This window comes from Poromitra crassiceps (genome assembly GCF_964638095.1).
Source record: "Poromitra crassiceps genome assembly, chromosome: 1".
Classification (NCBI taxonomy): domain Eukaryota; kingdom Metazoa; phylum Chordata; class Actinopteri; order Beryciformes; family Melamphaidae; genus Poromitra; species Poromitra crassiceps.
The window spans coordinates 32,237,377-32,255,292 of NC_139623.1; the positions used below are offsets into that span (position 1 = coordinate 32,237,377).

At 40.6% G+C, this 17,916-nt stretch overlaps 1 protein-coding gene across 1 annotated transcript in view; it reads left to right on the top strand.

The window, feature by feature from the left end:
- Positions 1 to 2,288, top strand: part of tspoap1 (TSPO associated protein 1) — a gene marked incomplete at both ends in the record, with an annotated part of 144,127 nt that extends 141,839 nt beyond the window's left edge. Inside the window, one exon of the mRNA XM_083641906.1 lies at positions 1,953 to 2,288. Coding sequence (XP_083498032.1) covers positions 1,953 to 2,288 — 336 coding nt within the window. The remainder of the gene's footprint in view (positions 1 to 1,952) is intronic.
- Between the last annotated feature and the right edge of the window lie 15,628 nt (positions 2,289 to 17,916).

Here is a 17,916-nt window from a genome sequence, read left to right on the forward strand (position 1 = left end):
CTGCTAGGTCTACTGTATTATCTTCACTGATAAACACTAGTGTCTGCTAGGTCTACTGTATTATCTTCACAGTGATAAACACTAGTGTCTGCTAGGTCTACTGTATTATCTTCACAGTGATAAACACTAGTGTCTGCTAGGTCTACTGTATATCTTCACTGATAAACACTAGTATCTGCTAGGTCTACTGTATTATCTTCACAGTGATAAACACTAGTGTCTGCTAGGTCTACTGTATTATCTTCACAGTGATAAACACTAGTGTCTGCTAGGTCTACTGTATTATCTTCACTGATAAACACTAATGTCTGCTAGGTCTACTGTATATCTTCACTGATAAACACTAGTGTCTGCTAGGTCTACTGTATATCTTCACTGATAAACACTAGTGTCTGCTAGGTCTACTGTATATCTTCACTGATAAACACTAGTGTCTGCTAGGTCTACTGTGTTATCTTCACTGATAAACACTAGTGTCTGCTAGGTCTACTGTATTATCTTCATAGTGCTAAACACTAGTGTCTGCTAGGTCTACTGTATTATCTTCACAGTGATAAACACTAGTGTCTGCTAGGTCTACTGTATTATCTTCACAGTGATAAACACTAGTGTCTGCTAGGTCTACTGTGTTATCTTCACTGATAAACACTAGTGTCTGCTAGGTCTACTGTATTATCTTCACAGTGATAAACACTAGTGTCTGCTAGGTCTACTGTATTATCTTCACAGTGATAAACACTAGTATCTGCTAGGTCTACTGTATTATCTTCACAGTGATAAACACTAGTATCTGCTAGGTCTACTGTATTATCTTCACAGTGATAAACACTAGTATCTGCTAGGTCTACTGTGTTATCTTCACAGATAAACACTAGTGTCTGCTAGGTCTACTGTATTATCTTCACAGTGATAAACACTAGTGTCTGCTAGGTCTACTGTATTATCTTCACAGTGATAAACACTAGTATCTGCTAGGTCTACTACATTATCTTCACACTAAACACTAGTTTCCCTCGCCTACTCCCTGCTCATGTCCTCTCCCCTCCGCCCTTAACCATAGCTCTAGATCAGTGGTTCTCAAACTAGGGGTTGTTGAGGGTGTTCCAGTGGGTCTCCAGCAAAAAAGGGCATAGTTTATTTTCACTATAACTCCATCCATAAGTAACACAATGACAGAATGTATGACTATTTTGCTCATGGGTTTCATACACTTTCTGTAATAAAACATCTAAAAGCAAAAATGTATCAGATGGGGACCATGGGACAAAATCATGGGGGGTCCGTGGTATGATTTGTGTCAGTTTAGGGGTCCTTGACATGAAAAGGTTTGAGAAACACTGCTCCAGATGGCCACTTTGCATATGATCCTGTCCAACCCTCTTGCTGTATTTTACCAGACCAGCTGATAATAAGTTCTCAAAAAGACTCTCCTCTCCTTTGTGTCCTGCTATCCTTGTGTGTCACTCACTCAGTAAACTTTAGATATTGTAGATATTGCCTGTGTTGTTTGTTTAAAGGGCCACTTTGCTGATTTTCAACCAGGTTTGTATCATTACAAAATCAGTAGTATATTATTAACAATGTTTGACTTACCCCCATCTTGCTTGGAGCGAGTGCAAATGATGCCATTTGGAGCAGTTTTGCCATGCCACTATTACTGACACTATCACTATGACTATCATTATCATTATTGCTCTCTCTACCTTCATTCACAGAACTTCCTGGACCAAATTACATCATTATAATGGCATTTGATCCATGACGTTCTGTGAATGAACAGGGAGCTCTCGGTCCAGGCAAGATGGAGGGAAGTTAAACTTTATTCATTTGAATATACTACTGATTTTGTAATGATACAAAGCTGGTTGAAAATGTGAAACATGGCCCATTAACTACATTTGGTGAGCACAGTATGATACAATATTCATTCAACTGTTATTTTGTACCTGAAGAGGTGCTGGACCTCTTCTCTAGAGCAACAGGATCCTGGACCCTCTACATTAGAAGAGGCTTTCCAGCCCCATACCGGCCATCCTAGCTCAGACCAAACAGAGCACCCAGACCTACAACCCAGACTGGCAGCCACTATGGACCCCACCTCAGACCCAGATCCAGTCCTGGCTCCAGTCCCTTCTCCAGTGCAGCTCTGTAGCCCTCCTCCTCCTCCCCACGTTCCTGCAGACAGCCCCGCCCAGACGGACTGCTCCACACAAGGCAAGAAGAAGAAAGGCTTCTTCTCCAAAGGGAGGAAGCTTTTCAAAAAGCTGGGTTCCAGCAAGAAAGAGTGAGAGTTGGGACATCTAACTCGCAATACTCGTGTCACATTGAATGCACTTTTTCCATGTTCACTGTTGTCTCAATTGTTAGTCTATATTGTTAGTAGCTATCAGATATAATAACTGGTGCGCTAACCGTCAGTATTTACAGACCTGATTATACCTCTTCTTTAGAACATGAATAGACCAGCCGTTAAATACAGAGCATCTTATTAAAATCATTTGCAGCATCACAAGAGCATGTTGAGGTGCATGTTCAAGTGTTGAAACTCACTTTGCTTACAGATAGATATTCTCACAATACTTCCTAATTATCTAAGTATTAACCAATAGTCAGCTTATTCAAGGCGTTTATGATTGACATAAAACTAAAAGTGATCCTCTGAAGGATTGGATTTACTTTGAGCAATCTGATACAGTGATGTTGACATGTGGCTCCAGACTTCCCATGCTAAAGTTCTGGTGCCACTTTCTCTTTTGAAGCAGAACAGATGAAAGCAGCTGTGTAGCTTTTCCTCTGTATGAGTAAGAAGAATGCACTATCCATTCTGAATGGATGTATTTTAAATGTATGTTAGCTTGTCCCTGCCATCCACTGCTATTCTGTGTTTCTTGTCTTTAAGTGTAATTGTACATTGTACAAACCACTTTATTTATTTGTGTGAGGCCTGTTCATCACCATGTTGCAGGAAGTGATGCCAGAGCTGAAAGAGCTGTCAGAGACAGTGTTCATCCATTTTGATATGTGTAACTTAAGGTGTAATTTATTGTAGGGAAGGCAGTTAACAGTGTTCATTGAAGTTTAACAACATATTGGTAAATGTAAAAGGCTGTGAAGGTTCACCCTTCTTTGTGTGTATAGACAAAGTTGCCCAGTCCATTGGTGTGACTGAGAACAGATGCCTTTCTCAAACGACATTTAAGGGACAGCTCACCCTAAAATCCAAAATAGATATTTTTCCTCTTACCTGTAGTGCTATTTATCCATCTAAATCGTTTTGGTGTGAGTTGCTGAGTTTTGGAGATATCGGCCCTAGCTGCTATCTTGCTATCTATTATCTTGAGTAACCGGGTCATGATTTTTGGAAAGAGACATTGCTGTTGAGTTTTTCAAATGTATTTATTTGACCACCACAACTCAAGTGCCATCCAGTTCCATTGTTTTCTGAAAAGGCAGAAATCTCTAGAGCCAATATCTCAAAAACTCTGCAACTGACACCAAAACGATCTAGATGGATAAATAGCACTACAGGTGAGATGAAAAATATGTATTTTAGATTTTGCGGTGAGCTTATCCTTTAACATGGGAACTCACGATGTTCATGACCACGGTCGGTCGCGGCTGACCTAAATGTTGCACACTACATATTTTATATGCGTGAGAGAGACTTGCAGTGTGTCCCAAAATTGTGCAGTACCTGCTGATCAGTAGGCTGTTTGGGTGTACTCCCAGGACCAGTGTCAGTGTACTGAAAATGTTAGACTCTTAGATTGAATAGCCAGGTTTGACTGAGTAGAGCTTGGAAAATACAAACCAGAGAAAAGTAGAGTAAAAAATGATGTCCACAACCACAATTCTGCATTATTGAGTGATGTAAAATGAACCAACCATTGCAAATAGAAATGTGAGGCTAAATATGCGTAGCATTTAGACTTAATTATGGTTTGAATCTAGCATGTTTGGGTATTTTCGCACACGGCATGCTACTGTACAGTATACCACACAGTTAACAGGGACAGCACTTCATTGTGTTTTTACTGAACAGTTTTCGGACATGGCGCTGGTGTTTTGTGACACTACTGTTTTGCGATAGGGTCTGTAATGAGTCGCTTTATCATCATTCATGTATCTCTTATGTTTGCCTCCATTTTAGGAGCGTTATAAGGTGAAACAAGCAACTTGTGACACATGATTATTGGGTCAGACAGAGATCATCACAAACCCATGCAGTGTAGTGGTGATTAATTTTTTGCAACGCCTTGTCCACGCATTCACATTGGAACGTTGCTCTGCACTCTCCATTGACTAGCTTGGGAAAAGTCACCTTGCGTCACCAGGCTCTCTCAAAGGAGAGAGACCCTGCTACCCATTACTACAGGGAATGATCATCCGCCCTAAGACCCGCCCCCCAGTTGTGTGTTCCGGTGGTCTTTCTGCTTTGTCCCCCATAGAAGGATGGTTTTATATGGTGTTAATTGATTTTATTTTTGTAGCTACATAGCTAGATAACAACCTGACGATGATGCCCTGTTTTCAGTGCAGAATTGTTTTTTGGAGCCGTTCCTAGCGTTTCCACCGGAACACCGTGGTGTGTTTCCGCCGGATGACGTGGTGCTAGGCTTTTGGCCCCAGACTGGCCAAAGTAAATAGGCAGTTTGGTCAAAAGTGATGGTTTATTTCCAGCGATGAAGGTTTATGTCAGTCAAGACTTTTTTCCCTTACAGCTATGAAGTTATGATGTAGCCAAGCAGCAACATTATACAAGCAAATGCGTGGACCAGGCCTTAGTATTCAACTACCTTAGCTACCTTTCAGTTGCTATTAGTTACTGTAATTATTTGCATACCAGACAACATATTATGCAGCGATTGTTTTCTGAGTCTTATTAGATACTTTATTTGTTCGATACAGGGCTGTTAAGTAACTTCTCAGGTTTTTACTTGTAGTTTCTTAGTATCCTGAGCCACCTGTTGAGTCTGTGGCTTTCAAAACAGCGGAATACGCCAAAATCTTATAGGTGCTTTGCCTGTTAGCATAACATTAGCTATGAGAGATCAAGCATCCGACACCACGGGGATATTCAGTGGAGTGAAACAAGTGTGGATAGATGAGATTTGTTTTGCGGATCAGACCTACTTTCACTTTAGCTTCAGGTGTGTAATCATCCTGTCCTGGCTGTGTCAAAGCACACATGGGGTTTCACATGGGGTGTACAGAAATTGGAAGCAAATCTTTTCTTCATTGTCATGAATGTTATTAATGGTAACACTTTATATTAAGGTATTTATATTCACCATTAACTAGTTGCTTATTAGCATGCATATTAGTAGCATATTGGCTGTTTATTAGTGTATTATAAAGAACTTATTAATGCCTTATTCTGCATGATCATATTCTACAACTAACTAAGTCTTTCCTCTCAGTAAACTCCAAATTATTTCTGATTGATAGTAATTCAAGAAGTTGTTGTACATGAATTACAATCTTAATATGCTTTAGTGGTACTACTACCTTATAAGACCCATACTGAGCAAAACATATATTAATATGCTTTAGTGGTACAACAACTATCTTACTATCAATAAGCAGTACTTAGGAGTTTATTGAGGGACAGGTCTTACTTAATGGCCTAGCAATCTGGGAATCCATCGGTTAAAAAGTAAATAAATTCTTCTTTGAATCTCTGGGGACAAGCTCATTTCAATACCCCATTCTGAATAACCGGAACTGGAACTCTATTTGCCGGGCCACGCCCATTTATGCTAATTTTACCGAAAGCTTGCACTATTATTAGGAGTGCTATTATCCGGATTTTCTTCGACCATGCCGGCATTTTCATGCAAGTCAAAAAGCATTAATAAATGCTTTATGTTTATAATGACTATGCTACTGATACACGTGCTAATAAGCAAGTAGTTAATGGTGAATAAATGTACCTTATTCATTATTTAGTTGTAATTGTACATGTTTGTCTGTGTTACATAAAAGGAGCATGAGGAATAGCAGAAAATGCCAAGAATGAAGGGGGGGTGTTGACAATGACACTTTAGAGGTGGGTCTTTGAATAGCCGCGTACTGTATGTGTTTTGTGTGTGCGTGTTTGTGTGGGGGGGGGGGTGCTCAGAAGAAGTTGCCGAAATGTACAGTGAATATTTGTACTGATGTAATATTTCACGACCTTGAATGCACAAGTATTCCCCTACCTGCTCTGTAGTGAGTAGGCGGCTTCACTCTTACTGCTCTTGCTCTGCTGACTCAATAGGACCTAGACCCATACGTAGCATCAGTTGATAATATTTAGCCTTACAAGACCTTGTTTAGTCTTAATATGTTGTTTACAGGATGTTTATTGACTGCATGCATAACGATGTTATACCCATGTTCTGCCTTATTTATGTTATGGTCATATTTATGTTTTTCTAGTTTGATTTGTTTGCAATATGCGAGTAGTCTGACGATTGTCGATGCAGTGGAATGGAGGCTATAGGAGTTGTCTGTATATAATGAACATAGTTCAGTGTCGGGACTTTGACCATGTGGTATATTTTCATACAGAGAGGGAACTTTTGTTTTGTTTTGTCTTTCCTGATCTGCATTCATTCTTTGAAACCATTGGAAGATTTACCTTTTATATATCAATGTTTTTATTACCCTTTTGGAAGCTCATCTGTAAATATTTTTGTTAATATTGTTTGTTTTTTCCAGATGTCTTTTTGCATGTCCAGGCAGGGTCAATGGAGGATCAGTTATCTAAGTAGTGCACAGAGGACTTGTTGACTTGAAATTGTGGCGGTTTCTTTCAATATGGATCTTTTTACAGGAATAAAGTATGTATATTTTCACATAACACTCGTTGTGATGCTGAGTCTGTAATGCATGGGGTATCCTTACATAGTAAATGCTGTGTAAAAGAATATCTGGTGTATGGAGTGTAGAAAACAGACAGTACAATGAGAGTCTGGCAAGAAATGTTTTATTTTCATCTTTATGGTAAAAAGAACAGTTTATACATCATTATGTTTATAATCTTATAATGTTGCACAAGACAAAAATGTTATCCAATCCAAACTACTAAGTCAGTATTGATATAGGCAGATCATGTAATGCGACTGATGACAAGTTTAGTTTAGTTTTTAGTTGTTTTTTTTTAGAGTCAATTATGCATAATAACAACAAATACAGTTATACAGTTATGTAAGTGGTTTGGCTAACACTAAATCTGTATATCAAAACAAACACATGATATTATCTGGCAAGGGGGGAAAGGTGTAGTTGCATGTCAAGATAAGGAATTTCCCAAATCTGGGAACCCAACGGTTAAAAAAAAAAAGAAAAAAAGATTAGAAATGTCCTAGTATAGAGTCATGTGATGATAAGAAATGGTAATTACGAGAACATTCAGGATAGATGCATGAAGTCTCCTCTATATGGAATTTGATTTTATATTAACTTAACATGTCACTTGCATGTTTTCGACTTCCTTAGCCTGGGCTGCCCCACGCTCAAGTTTGTCGTAAAGTTCAGGGTCTATGATCTTCAGGGAGTTGAGCAATTTCTGAGAGGCATTGTCTCCTTTTTTCTTCACGAAGTTTATGAGGTTACGGGCCCTGTCTTTTGTGATATGGTATTCCTCAATTATTGCTTCTTTCTCCCCATCATTCAAGACTTCATCCTTTTTAAGCATATCCAGGAGAGCATCAATATTTGGGCGTGATATGCTGTTCACAAAATCATTGCGAATCATGTCAAGGTCCTTCCCTAGAGAAAGAGATGATTACTCTGATTAGATCATATCTGAACATTTTGTGCGTAGACAGACCAAGCCAGTTTAGCTTGCCACCACAGGTGCATAGCTGGACTATGAGACTATGAGGACTGTGAGACTAATAGAATAATAGAATAGAATAATTGTGTTTTTTAGACATAGAATAATGGAGGGATTGAAATCTGGCCTCGTTTGAATGAAGGTTGGGTAACAATATTGTAATGAGCTGAAGAGAGAGGAAGGCAGATTACAACACTGACATATGACCATATCTATAGTGCATTTCTATATTTCATCATGTATTATGTAGTTCAGCTTATTAACAGCTTCATGACTTGTGGGTGAGCGGGGGGCCATAATATACAATACATTGATAATAATAACAATAATACTGTACATATAACAATACATACACCCACATCCATACATACAGAGATAATACAATACATGATACACACTTATTCTAGCACACACATGTGATTGTATGCAATATCTTCTATTACTATTTTATTACTCTTTGGAAGCTCATCTGTAAATATCTTTGTTAATGTTGTTTTTCAGATGTCTTTTTGTATGTCCAGGCATTGTCAACACAGGAACAGTTAACTATTGAAGTAGTGTACAGATGACTTGTTGACTTGAAATTGTGGCAGTTTCTTTCAATATGGATCTTTTTACAGGAATAAAGTATGTATATTTTCACCTAGTGTAAAACCTGTGACATCGAGTCTGTAATGCATTTAGTATCCTTACATAGTAAATGCTATGTAAAAGCATATCTGATGTGTGGAGTAAGGTTGTCAAAATAACAACTGCAGACAACAACTGTACACTAGAGTTAACAAAGACAGACTGAGCCCAACTGGAAATCCTGTGTAAAATCGGGGGGAAAGTCTTGTAGTGTAAAATAGGCATTAATGAAAAATCAAACATACTACAGATTTTCCCCTCTATCATTGGTGGGTATCTGTTGCTTCAACAAGCTACAAGTGTTCTGATAGGCTGATGACTAGAGCAGGGGTAATCTGCTGTGTAGCCTATAACTGCAAAGTTTTTAATTCGTTTTATCTTGCCTAGATTATGGAGAAACCTGTGTGTGTCTGTCTGTCCATCTGTCTTCATTTCTTTTTATGCCTCTTGATGTGTCATTGCCTCCCCGATACTGAAAATGGTATCGAGTATCAATACCATTTTCCTGGGTATCGAAGTTAGAAATTCTGGTATCGTGACAACTGTAATAGTAAATGCTGTGTAAAAGCATATCTGATGTACAGTATGTTGTGTAGAAAACAGAAAGTAAAATGAGTCTAACGAGAAATTTTTTATTTTCATATTTATTGTAGAAAACAGTTTATACATCATACATGTTTATAATCTCTTTTTTTTCAGGACCGTTGAAAAAATACACCGATGAAAGAGTGTCGAGCTTTGTTCGGGGCCACACACGGCCCATGTGAAGTGACTGGGGCAACACTCTGGGTAATGCGTGGCCATGCCAGACAAAGCAAGTTCCTCTTTTTGGACTTCCTGTGTGCGCCCTGGGTCGTCCACTGGGCCTCTGGTCTCCCTGTCGCCAACAGTACACTCATCCATAAAGTAGGAAACACTACACTGTGGCGAGGACTTTAGTAGTGCTTTCTACTTTATGGATGACTGCACTGTACTTCCAGCAGTCCTCTTGCGTCTTCGCTCTCTTCTCTTCCTGCACCCGCTTCGCCTCGGGTGCCTCCCCACCCGGTCTCCAGCTGCCCCTAGACACCCCACCCAGACACACACACAAACACCCAAACTGAAACTCCCCCACTTAACTTGCCCCCTGCACAAACACAGGCCTCCCTTCTGTTAAACCAGAAAATGCACAGTTCCTGATTTGTCTTGAAATATTTGCATACACAGTTTTTCGGGCCTTTCATTTCCATGCAAGCGAGGCCTGTTAACATTGAACAAATGCAGTAATGTTGCCCAAAACAAAATTTGAATAAATGTTTTATCCTATCAACTGTGCCTCGAGTCAGTTTTTGAGGCGATGGTTACAACAAAGCTGTTAGCTCAGCCAGAGGAAGTGCTATCTCGAGGAAGCCATTTTGGCAGGCATGAGTAAGCTATTTCTGTCGGAGCAACACATTATTTGCTACATACTAAACTCATGTAAAGTAAATTAATTCCAACAATAACTGCCGGCATATCATTCAACTCAATACATTTGGAGCCACAGCAAAAATCCATTAGGTAGATGAAACACTTAAACAAATCAACAATACTACAATACTAAGACAATAGTGTTAAATTTTTAAGTCATAATTACGGTTTGTACATCTGAATTGTAATGTATATAATAAACATCTGAATAGGTTTATTTAACCACTGATTAGATCCACAAAATGCAGAAGGAATGGAGAAAAAGTCTCAACAATGCCTCAAGTTTCGTTATTTAAAACATGCAGTACATTCGATCATTTTTATTATCTCGTAACAAATGATTATATCACTGAATACATCATGTCATCCATACTTTACCTCAGCATAGAAGAGTGCGAGTCGCTTGTCCACCGGCCCCACAGGTGTCTTGTCTCTGTCCCAAGGAGTGGATGAAGAAGAAGAAGTCGTCTGCTTTTGAAGCCTTGTCGACCACGTGGCGCAACCACGTACAGGAAGAGCTCTAACCGTCACAGCTGCTCTCCTCTTCCGCCTTGCTCTGTGTCTGCAGATGCTCTTTCAGACGCCTACAGGCCCTAAGAAGACACATGAATACACAGGGTTCCCACACCTTCTTAAACATCAAATTCAATGACTTTTCAAGGACTTCCTGGCCTAATTCCCTCAAATTCAAGGACCCAATAGTTTGAGACATGGATCAAGGTTAATTACGGTTGCAACACTGAGAATTTTTATAATGAGAACTAGCAGGCTTTACAGAAGCTCACTTTCAATGCCTAGTTATGTCCATTTTCAAAAACTTGACCCCCCCCTCCCCACTCACAAACTTTCAACGATTTCAGGACCAGTGGGAACCCTGACAGTAGAATAGCAGTCTTCAATCTCCTTGTTAATACAGAGACCCTCAAAGCCCGGGGCGGCTTTGCAGTCTCTGAGTTTCAAGCTTAGTGTTTAAACAGAGACACAAAGAACCTCCCAGACTTTAATATCTTCATGTCATCTTTTTGATTTTGATTTTTCCTTTCTGTCACTAAATTCTGTTGAGTTTCGGCTCAAATTGTTCATCTTGAGCTTCACCGTATCGGCATGCTGCTGTGGTGCGGGGAATGATGTAATTTATACATTGATTATGTATATTTATTGATTATACATTGATCACTTACAGTATATATGACTTCATGCAATGTTGTGCAGAAACACAACATTTGCAACATGAGTTTGGGTACAGGGTCTAAAATTAACTTTTTTTTGTCCACTGGCCAGATGGCTAATGCATGTTCAAATTTGAGCAGCCACTCAATAGATTACCATTGTTTTTTGGGGCTGTTGAATTTTATTTTTATTTATTTATTGGTTTATTTGACAGGGACAGTGCATTAATTAATTAATTAATTAATTAATAATTAATGAACATTGCTGTAAATATGTCAGAATTAGCCAAAGGCTAGTTTACATCTGTACTCCCTGGCCAGGTGTTTGAATAGACTCCCTAAAAGAAGCCACTGACATTATGTTAATGCTGCTAATTTAATTTGATTTGACCAGCATTTGGCTGGTGGCTGCTGCTAATTTTGGTCCCTGGTTGGGTAACAATCCTGCAATGAGCTGAAGAGAGGAAGGCAGATTACAACAGTGACTATGACCATATCTATAGTGCTTACGCCAGGGTGGCAATTTCGTCACTTTAGGGGCCAGGCCATCTGGCTTTCGGCGTCGCAATTTGTTTTAGGACACAAGGCCACATTCCAGGGCACAAAGGCAATTGCTCTATTGACATCATGAAGAGCGATCTTTCACAAATGTGTGTTAAAATGAGCCAATGACACATCCTTAGGTTACATTAAACTGAGACCACTGATGCTTTTAAAGCAACTGACAGTATAGCAGGTCACTGCCAAGGTGGCCTTAGGGATCTCAGAACATCAACGCCAGAGCGAGGGGCAAAGGAGGCCATGGCCTCCGTGTAATTCCCACCCTGGCTTACGCGTTTCGGCACAGAGCGTTCTGAAGAAGGCTCTGTGCAGAAACGTGTAAGCCTTCTTTTGTGATGTGAGCCAAATAAAGAAGTGAAATGTGAGTATTTTATCCTCCTTGACTTTGACATTTAAGATATGCCGCCCTTTCATCTTTTTTGGAACATGTTTTGGATTTTGCGTTTAGCAGCACTCCACTCAGAAGCCCATTGTTGAAGCGTAACCTTCTTTTTCCAAACATATCTATAGGGCGTGAGATGTGCATGAGAACTACAGACTTCTTCTACATGACATTGATATATCACATGTAGTTCAGCTTATGAACAGCTTCATGGCGTGTGGGTGAGAGGTGCATGAGGCACACCGCCTCAGATTGTCAGATGCACTGCACTTTTCTGCATAGCTGCTCAGATTTTGACATGCGTTACAGGGTAGGAAAGTTTGGTGAGTTGGTCTGCTTGATAAAACTTGTTCAGGAAGGAAGTACCTGCTGAGAAAAAAAACACCATTTCCTGTGAGACGCCTACATGCACTCAAATTCTGACTTTCCTTTGCTACAAAATATCAGTCTTAAAAGACAGTCCATGTCACAACAAGCCCAAAAAAGCACTCAAGAAAAAAAGACACTAAAATGAAAGGTAACACTTTACAATGAGGTTACATTAATTAGGGGTTAGTTAAGGCTTAATAATAATTAACTAACCCTTAATTAAAAGTTAACAAATGTCTAGTAATCATTTACTAATGGTGTTCATGTTAACTAAGTATTAACATATATATTGTTTTATAGTTACTAACCATTAATTAATGTACCCTTATTGTAAAATGCTACCAAATGAAAAAGTGTAACTATGAGTTAAAGGTGAATAAAAGGCGCTGTGTCTCTGAGCCGCAGCACAGTGCTGTTTGCTTCACAGCAAGCTGCTTGTCTGCTGTCTCTAAGCGATGAGAAGAGGCAAGAGGTGACAGAGGTTCAAGCAGAAATGTGAATGAGAAAAGACACTTTCATTTCAATGTTCGGAAAAGACTAAATAATAAAGTGACGTTTTTAATATGACATTTTCCCCACTACAGTTAGCACACGGCCTGTTTTTAACATTCTGTCAGTTTTCACAACTGAAACACCAGAGGTTTCAATTCCTCGTAAATGTGAAAACACTCTCTTCTCCAACTGTTAGACTGTGGTTTCTCATAGTGATAACCTGGAAGGTGGAAGGTAGCTTGGTGAGTAGATACAGTGCACAAAGGAATTAGGTTGCACTGACAATGTGAAATAACATAGAACATGTCGAAGGTTCAGCATCAGTAGCTTGTGACTTTCATTAAAAGACATCAGAAATCTTTAATGAATTACTATATGTCAAATTGTAAATTCATAATTATGTATGAAATTGAAAATCAACCCTCTTCTGTTAAAGCAGAAATGTACTCTAAGAAATAATTCACATAACGTTATATTATTCTTATAGTGGTGTGTAGTAGTTAGAATCTGATAATAACACTGAAATAAAGATCATCCAATTCAGTGATCTCTTACAATAATTTAATAATACAGGCAACATTTATCTATCTTCTATGTATCATCTATGTCACCAAGATCAACTTTCTGGAGTAGCTCTATAATAAAGAACAGGAGACTGGATTCTGTAGATTTAGCAAAACCACAATGAAAAGAAGCTAATTTCAGTTTAAAAGATCCAAAAATAGAAGCACACAGAGTCAGTTTGCCCTCAATACACCCATCAACTAAGCAACTTCACAACGTACTGCTTGGCGATATCATAGGTCATTAAGGGGTTCCACAGGTCCTTGAGGGGTTCCAGATGTCTTTAAGGGGTCCCAGTGATCATTAAGAGGTAATCTATTGCATTTAAAAGTGCTTAGTTCTCTGTTTAACAATTTACAACTTTTCTCTACATGTAGTGACACACGACACAAGATGTCTGTTATTTGAGCTACATCCTGCACCATAAAAGATAAGTAGAATCCCTTTTTGAAATAGTGTGGATAGCTATTGAAAGAAGTTACAGGGTTTAATGTGGTACATTATTTTTCTCCTTGCTAGGAGTCCATGCAGCTTACTGGATGAAAGCAAAAAGGAAGGACGTCATGCAGACATTGATACATATGAGGACAGTGGACCTGAAGGACGTCATTCAGACATCAATAGCCTACATATGAGGACAGTGGACCTGGGAAACCGATCCTCCATGAACTGGGTCCAGCAGACAAACAAAGGCTTCAGAGAAAAGACGACACTGTTACGATGCACAAACAAAATCATGAAAGGTGGCGAATGAGTGTTGTCAAATAAGAAGTGTTGTACGTTGGGATTGCTCTCTTATGTAGGTTAGATGGCCACAAACATCCTGAATGCAATCATATCAAGAATTGGTTAATGGATTCTAGTGCAGCAGATAAACACACAGTAGCCTACGACCAGTGTTGGGAGTAACTAGTTACTAAGTAACTACTAGTAGTTACTGTAATTAAATGGGCTAGTTACTAGTTACTTTAGGGTGTAAAAATAGCAGACAACAGAGGATTATCCGGTTTATGATCATCAGACCTAGTCCGAGGAGAGACCCTGCCTCCCTGCCCGGCAAAAACAATGCTAGCTACAATGATAGATCCAATTTGACTGTATACTTGTCCCATACTTTGGCACAGCAACACAAATAATCTGTGCATTAATCAGAGAATCAAACCAGATTTTACTTTCCCTACTAATTACTTTTATTAGTTAGTAATTCTATTGCTTTTTGAGAGAGCTAATTACTAATTTTCACTAACTTGCCCAACACTGTCTATGACACAATGGTGAGGAAATTAGTATGAACAGACATGGACTGAACCTTTAAACTCTCAGCCACATGACTTCATCTTTAATGATCACCAGTCTAGTCTAAAGTCCCTGTGAGGTATTTCTCTGTCCCACTTCACAGTGGGACAGAGAAACAGAGAGACAGAGAAACAAACAGAGTCCCAGCTCCCATTTATATACTGATGATGATGATAGAAGAGAAGAAGATAGATAGATAGATTAATGAAAAGGCCCCTCAGACCCCATGCAGAAGTCTATGGGGATTTTAATATTCACTTAATCTGGGTGTTCTTATTCTTCTTGTTAGAAGTGGCAGGGGTTGTTTAGGACTGGTTGCCTCAAATTGCAGATTTATTTTAGATTGTTGACACAGCCATGCATTTTTCTTTCACCGTGCAGTTTATCAAACCCTGTCCTGAACTCTACCAAGCTCTGCCCTGCTATTGTCCCCTCTGAGTCACCGGCCCCTCTGATGTGCTGGTGAGCATGTCAGTAAAGGTGCAGTTGAGGCAGAAGCTGGTGTGAGTGAAGGGGCAGTTGAGGCAGAAGCTGGTGTGAGTGAAGGGGCAGTTGAGGCAGAAGCAGGCAGCTGCTGCCATTGGAGGCGTCTGTGCAAAGTGCCAGTGAGGAAGTGATCCTGGCTCCCTGCGTGAGGAGCACACAGCTGGGGCCTGTCCTCTGTGATAGACCTTATCTGTACCGGCAGCCATTTCCCCTCCCTGGCCTGCCTGCCTGTGCTCCCCAAGGTCCTCATTCGGAGCCGGGCGTCGACACCGACCGAGCCTCCCTGACGTGAGATCTCCTCTCCCATATCTCTCCTTTCATCTGCTCTCCTCTGCTCTGCTGTCTGCTCAAACCAGCTTCTGCAGTGCATCAAGATTAAAGCAACAGTTCACCCAAAGTAAAAATTCTGTCATCTACTCCCCCTCATTCCAGTTGAAACACATGTGAAGTTTGTCCATATGACACACGGGGAGGAAAACAGGACCCCATTGACTTTAGTTGTACTGTACTGTACTGTACTGTACTGTACTGTACTGAAGTCAATGGAGTCTCTGGAGTTGTGCTGGCAACCTCCCTGTGTGTTATATGGACAAACTTCAACCGGCATGAGGGTGAGTATACCATGACAGACTTTCATTTTTGGGTGAACTGTTCCTTTAACACTGCATGACAAAAACTCATGGGTGTGTATCCTTGTTGTCCTCCTGTCTACTACCTCTGGAGAAGACACTATTTGGGGAACGGAGTTGAAATCCTCCTGCATGACGAGCTGCTGCACACACTCCTAGAGAGGAAGTTGTAATGAGCGTTATGAAACAGTCACGTGCATCACTTTGTGTGCGTGTGCGTGTGCTTGTGCTTGTGCTTGTGCGTGTGCGTGCGTGTGTGTGTGTGTGTGTGTGTGCGGGGCCCTCTGTCGATTATGCCCCCCCCCCCCCTCCATTTAAATGACAACTCCTTACTTCCCTATCTCCCGATGATTCCTTTCATGATACAGAAACCCACTCTGTGACTTTCTCCTCTGTCACACACCCTGCACTGGGTTTGTGTGTGTGCTTTCAGATGGAGGTGACCCGCTGACATCCAGCGACTGCTCAACCTCCGTGCTCTCTGGCTCAACACGAGAGCCCTGGTTTCACTGAATGAACACATTTCCCCTCAGCTTACTCGCAAACGTGCTGACATATCCAAATAAGGTCAAAAGTAATCATAGCAGGCACCAATGAGACCATGGCAAACAGGCCTGTGGATCCGTTGCTTTAAAAAGAGTAGGCTGTGCTTTTCTTTGCAGAGGCGGACTCGACATATCCAGCTCCATGGGCGGAGCTGCCAGCACAAAGCCTTCCTGACAGGGCCTGTGGTCACCAAGCGCCAAACCAGCTTCACAGTTTTGCTTTCAGTGTGCAGCTACAGTCTTCCTGAGATGACTGGACTCACATTTAGCTTCAGAACTGATCCTCCATCTTCAATTCTGTTGTCGGAGTCTCAGACAAGCACCCGCGAATTCCACTGCAGGCTCCATTTAAAACAGCCCTAATCGCTTTGGTTAAAAGAGGTTGGTGGTTCGATCCCCGCCTCCTCCAGTCTGCATGTCGAAGTGTCCTTCTGCTAGATAATGAACCCCAAATTGCTCCCGATGGCTGTGTCTGCACCCTGTGTGGTAGCTTGCCTCCATCGGCGTGTGTGTGTGTGTGTGTGTGTGTGTGTGTGTGTGTGTGTGTGTGTGTGTGTGTGTGTGTGTGTGTGTGTGTGTGTGTGTGTGTGTGTGTGTGTGTGTGTGTGTGTGAATGTTCCTACAGTACTCATTGTAAAGCGCTTTGGATAAAAGTGCTATATAAATGCAGGCCATTTACTAAAAATTAGTGCCATTTTAAATGGAGCCCACAGTGGAATTCGCGGGTGCTTGTTTGAGACTCTGATGAGAGAATTGAACATGGAGGATCATTTCTGAGGCTAGATGCACATTCGGCTTATAAAGTAAAAAAATCAATGTAAAACGCATGGAAAAAATTATAAGAAGTGCAGTTTGGTACTTTATGAATTTGCTGTATGTTACATGTCAGAATAAGGGTAAGGGTGAATTGGTGAATTGTGTTGCACATGCAGCCAACCCGCCAGTGAGGTGGAGAGAGAAACCTGCATGGAGGACTACAGAGTAGATAGATAGTTTGTCAGACAGCTCTCTCATTTTGGTTAATAACTGTCCCCGACCGCTGCACTGACACATTGAGTTCAGAAGAGTGTCTACACGCCCTCTGTGTTCCATTAAAGTCACAGTTGTGGTGGAAAGAGTGTGAAGTGTCTGCTAATGTGCAGTTCATCTTAGGTCTGAATAATAAGATGTGGATGTGGGAAGATGTGAGGAGTTTTGTTCCAAAATGAGAACATGAGAGACACCTGCTGTGACAAGATGACTGACTAAAAAAGAAAAGAAAAGTAAGCAGCTTCGGTCCTGGCTTTACACTTTCTTTAACTGGGTCTATCAGTGGTTCTCAAACTTTTTCATGTCAAGGACCCTTAACTGACACAAATTAGACGACGGACCCCCATTTGAAAAGATGTCCCAGTGTCCCCATCTGATAAGATTTGAGCTTTTCTGAAGACCCTCCCACTCTCCTTGCCCTGTTTAGCTGGAGCCTGGTGTTGGGGTCGTTAGGCTGCGACTGACAAACTGACTTTTTGAGTGCACTGGCATG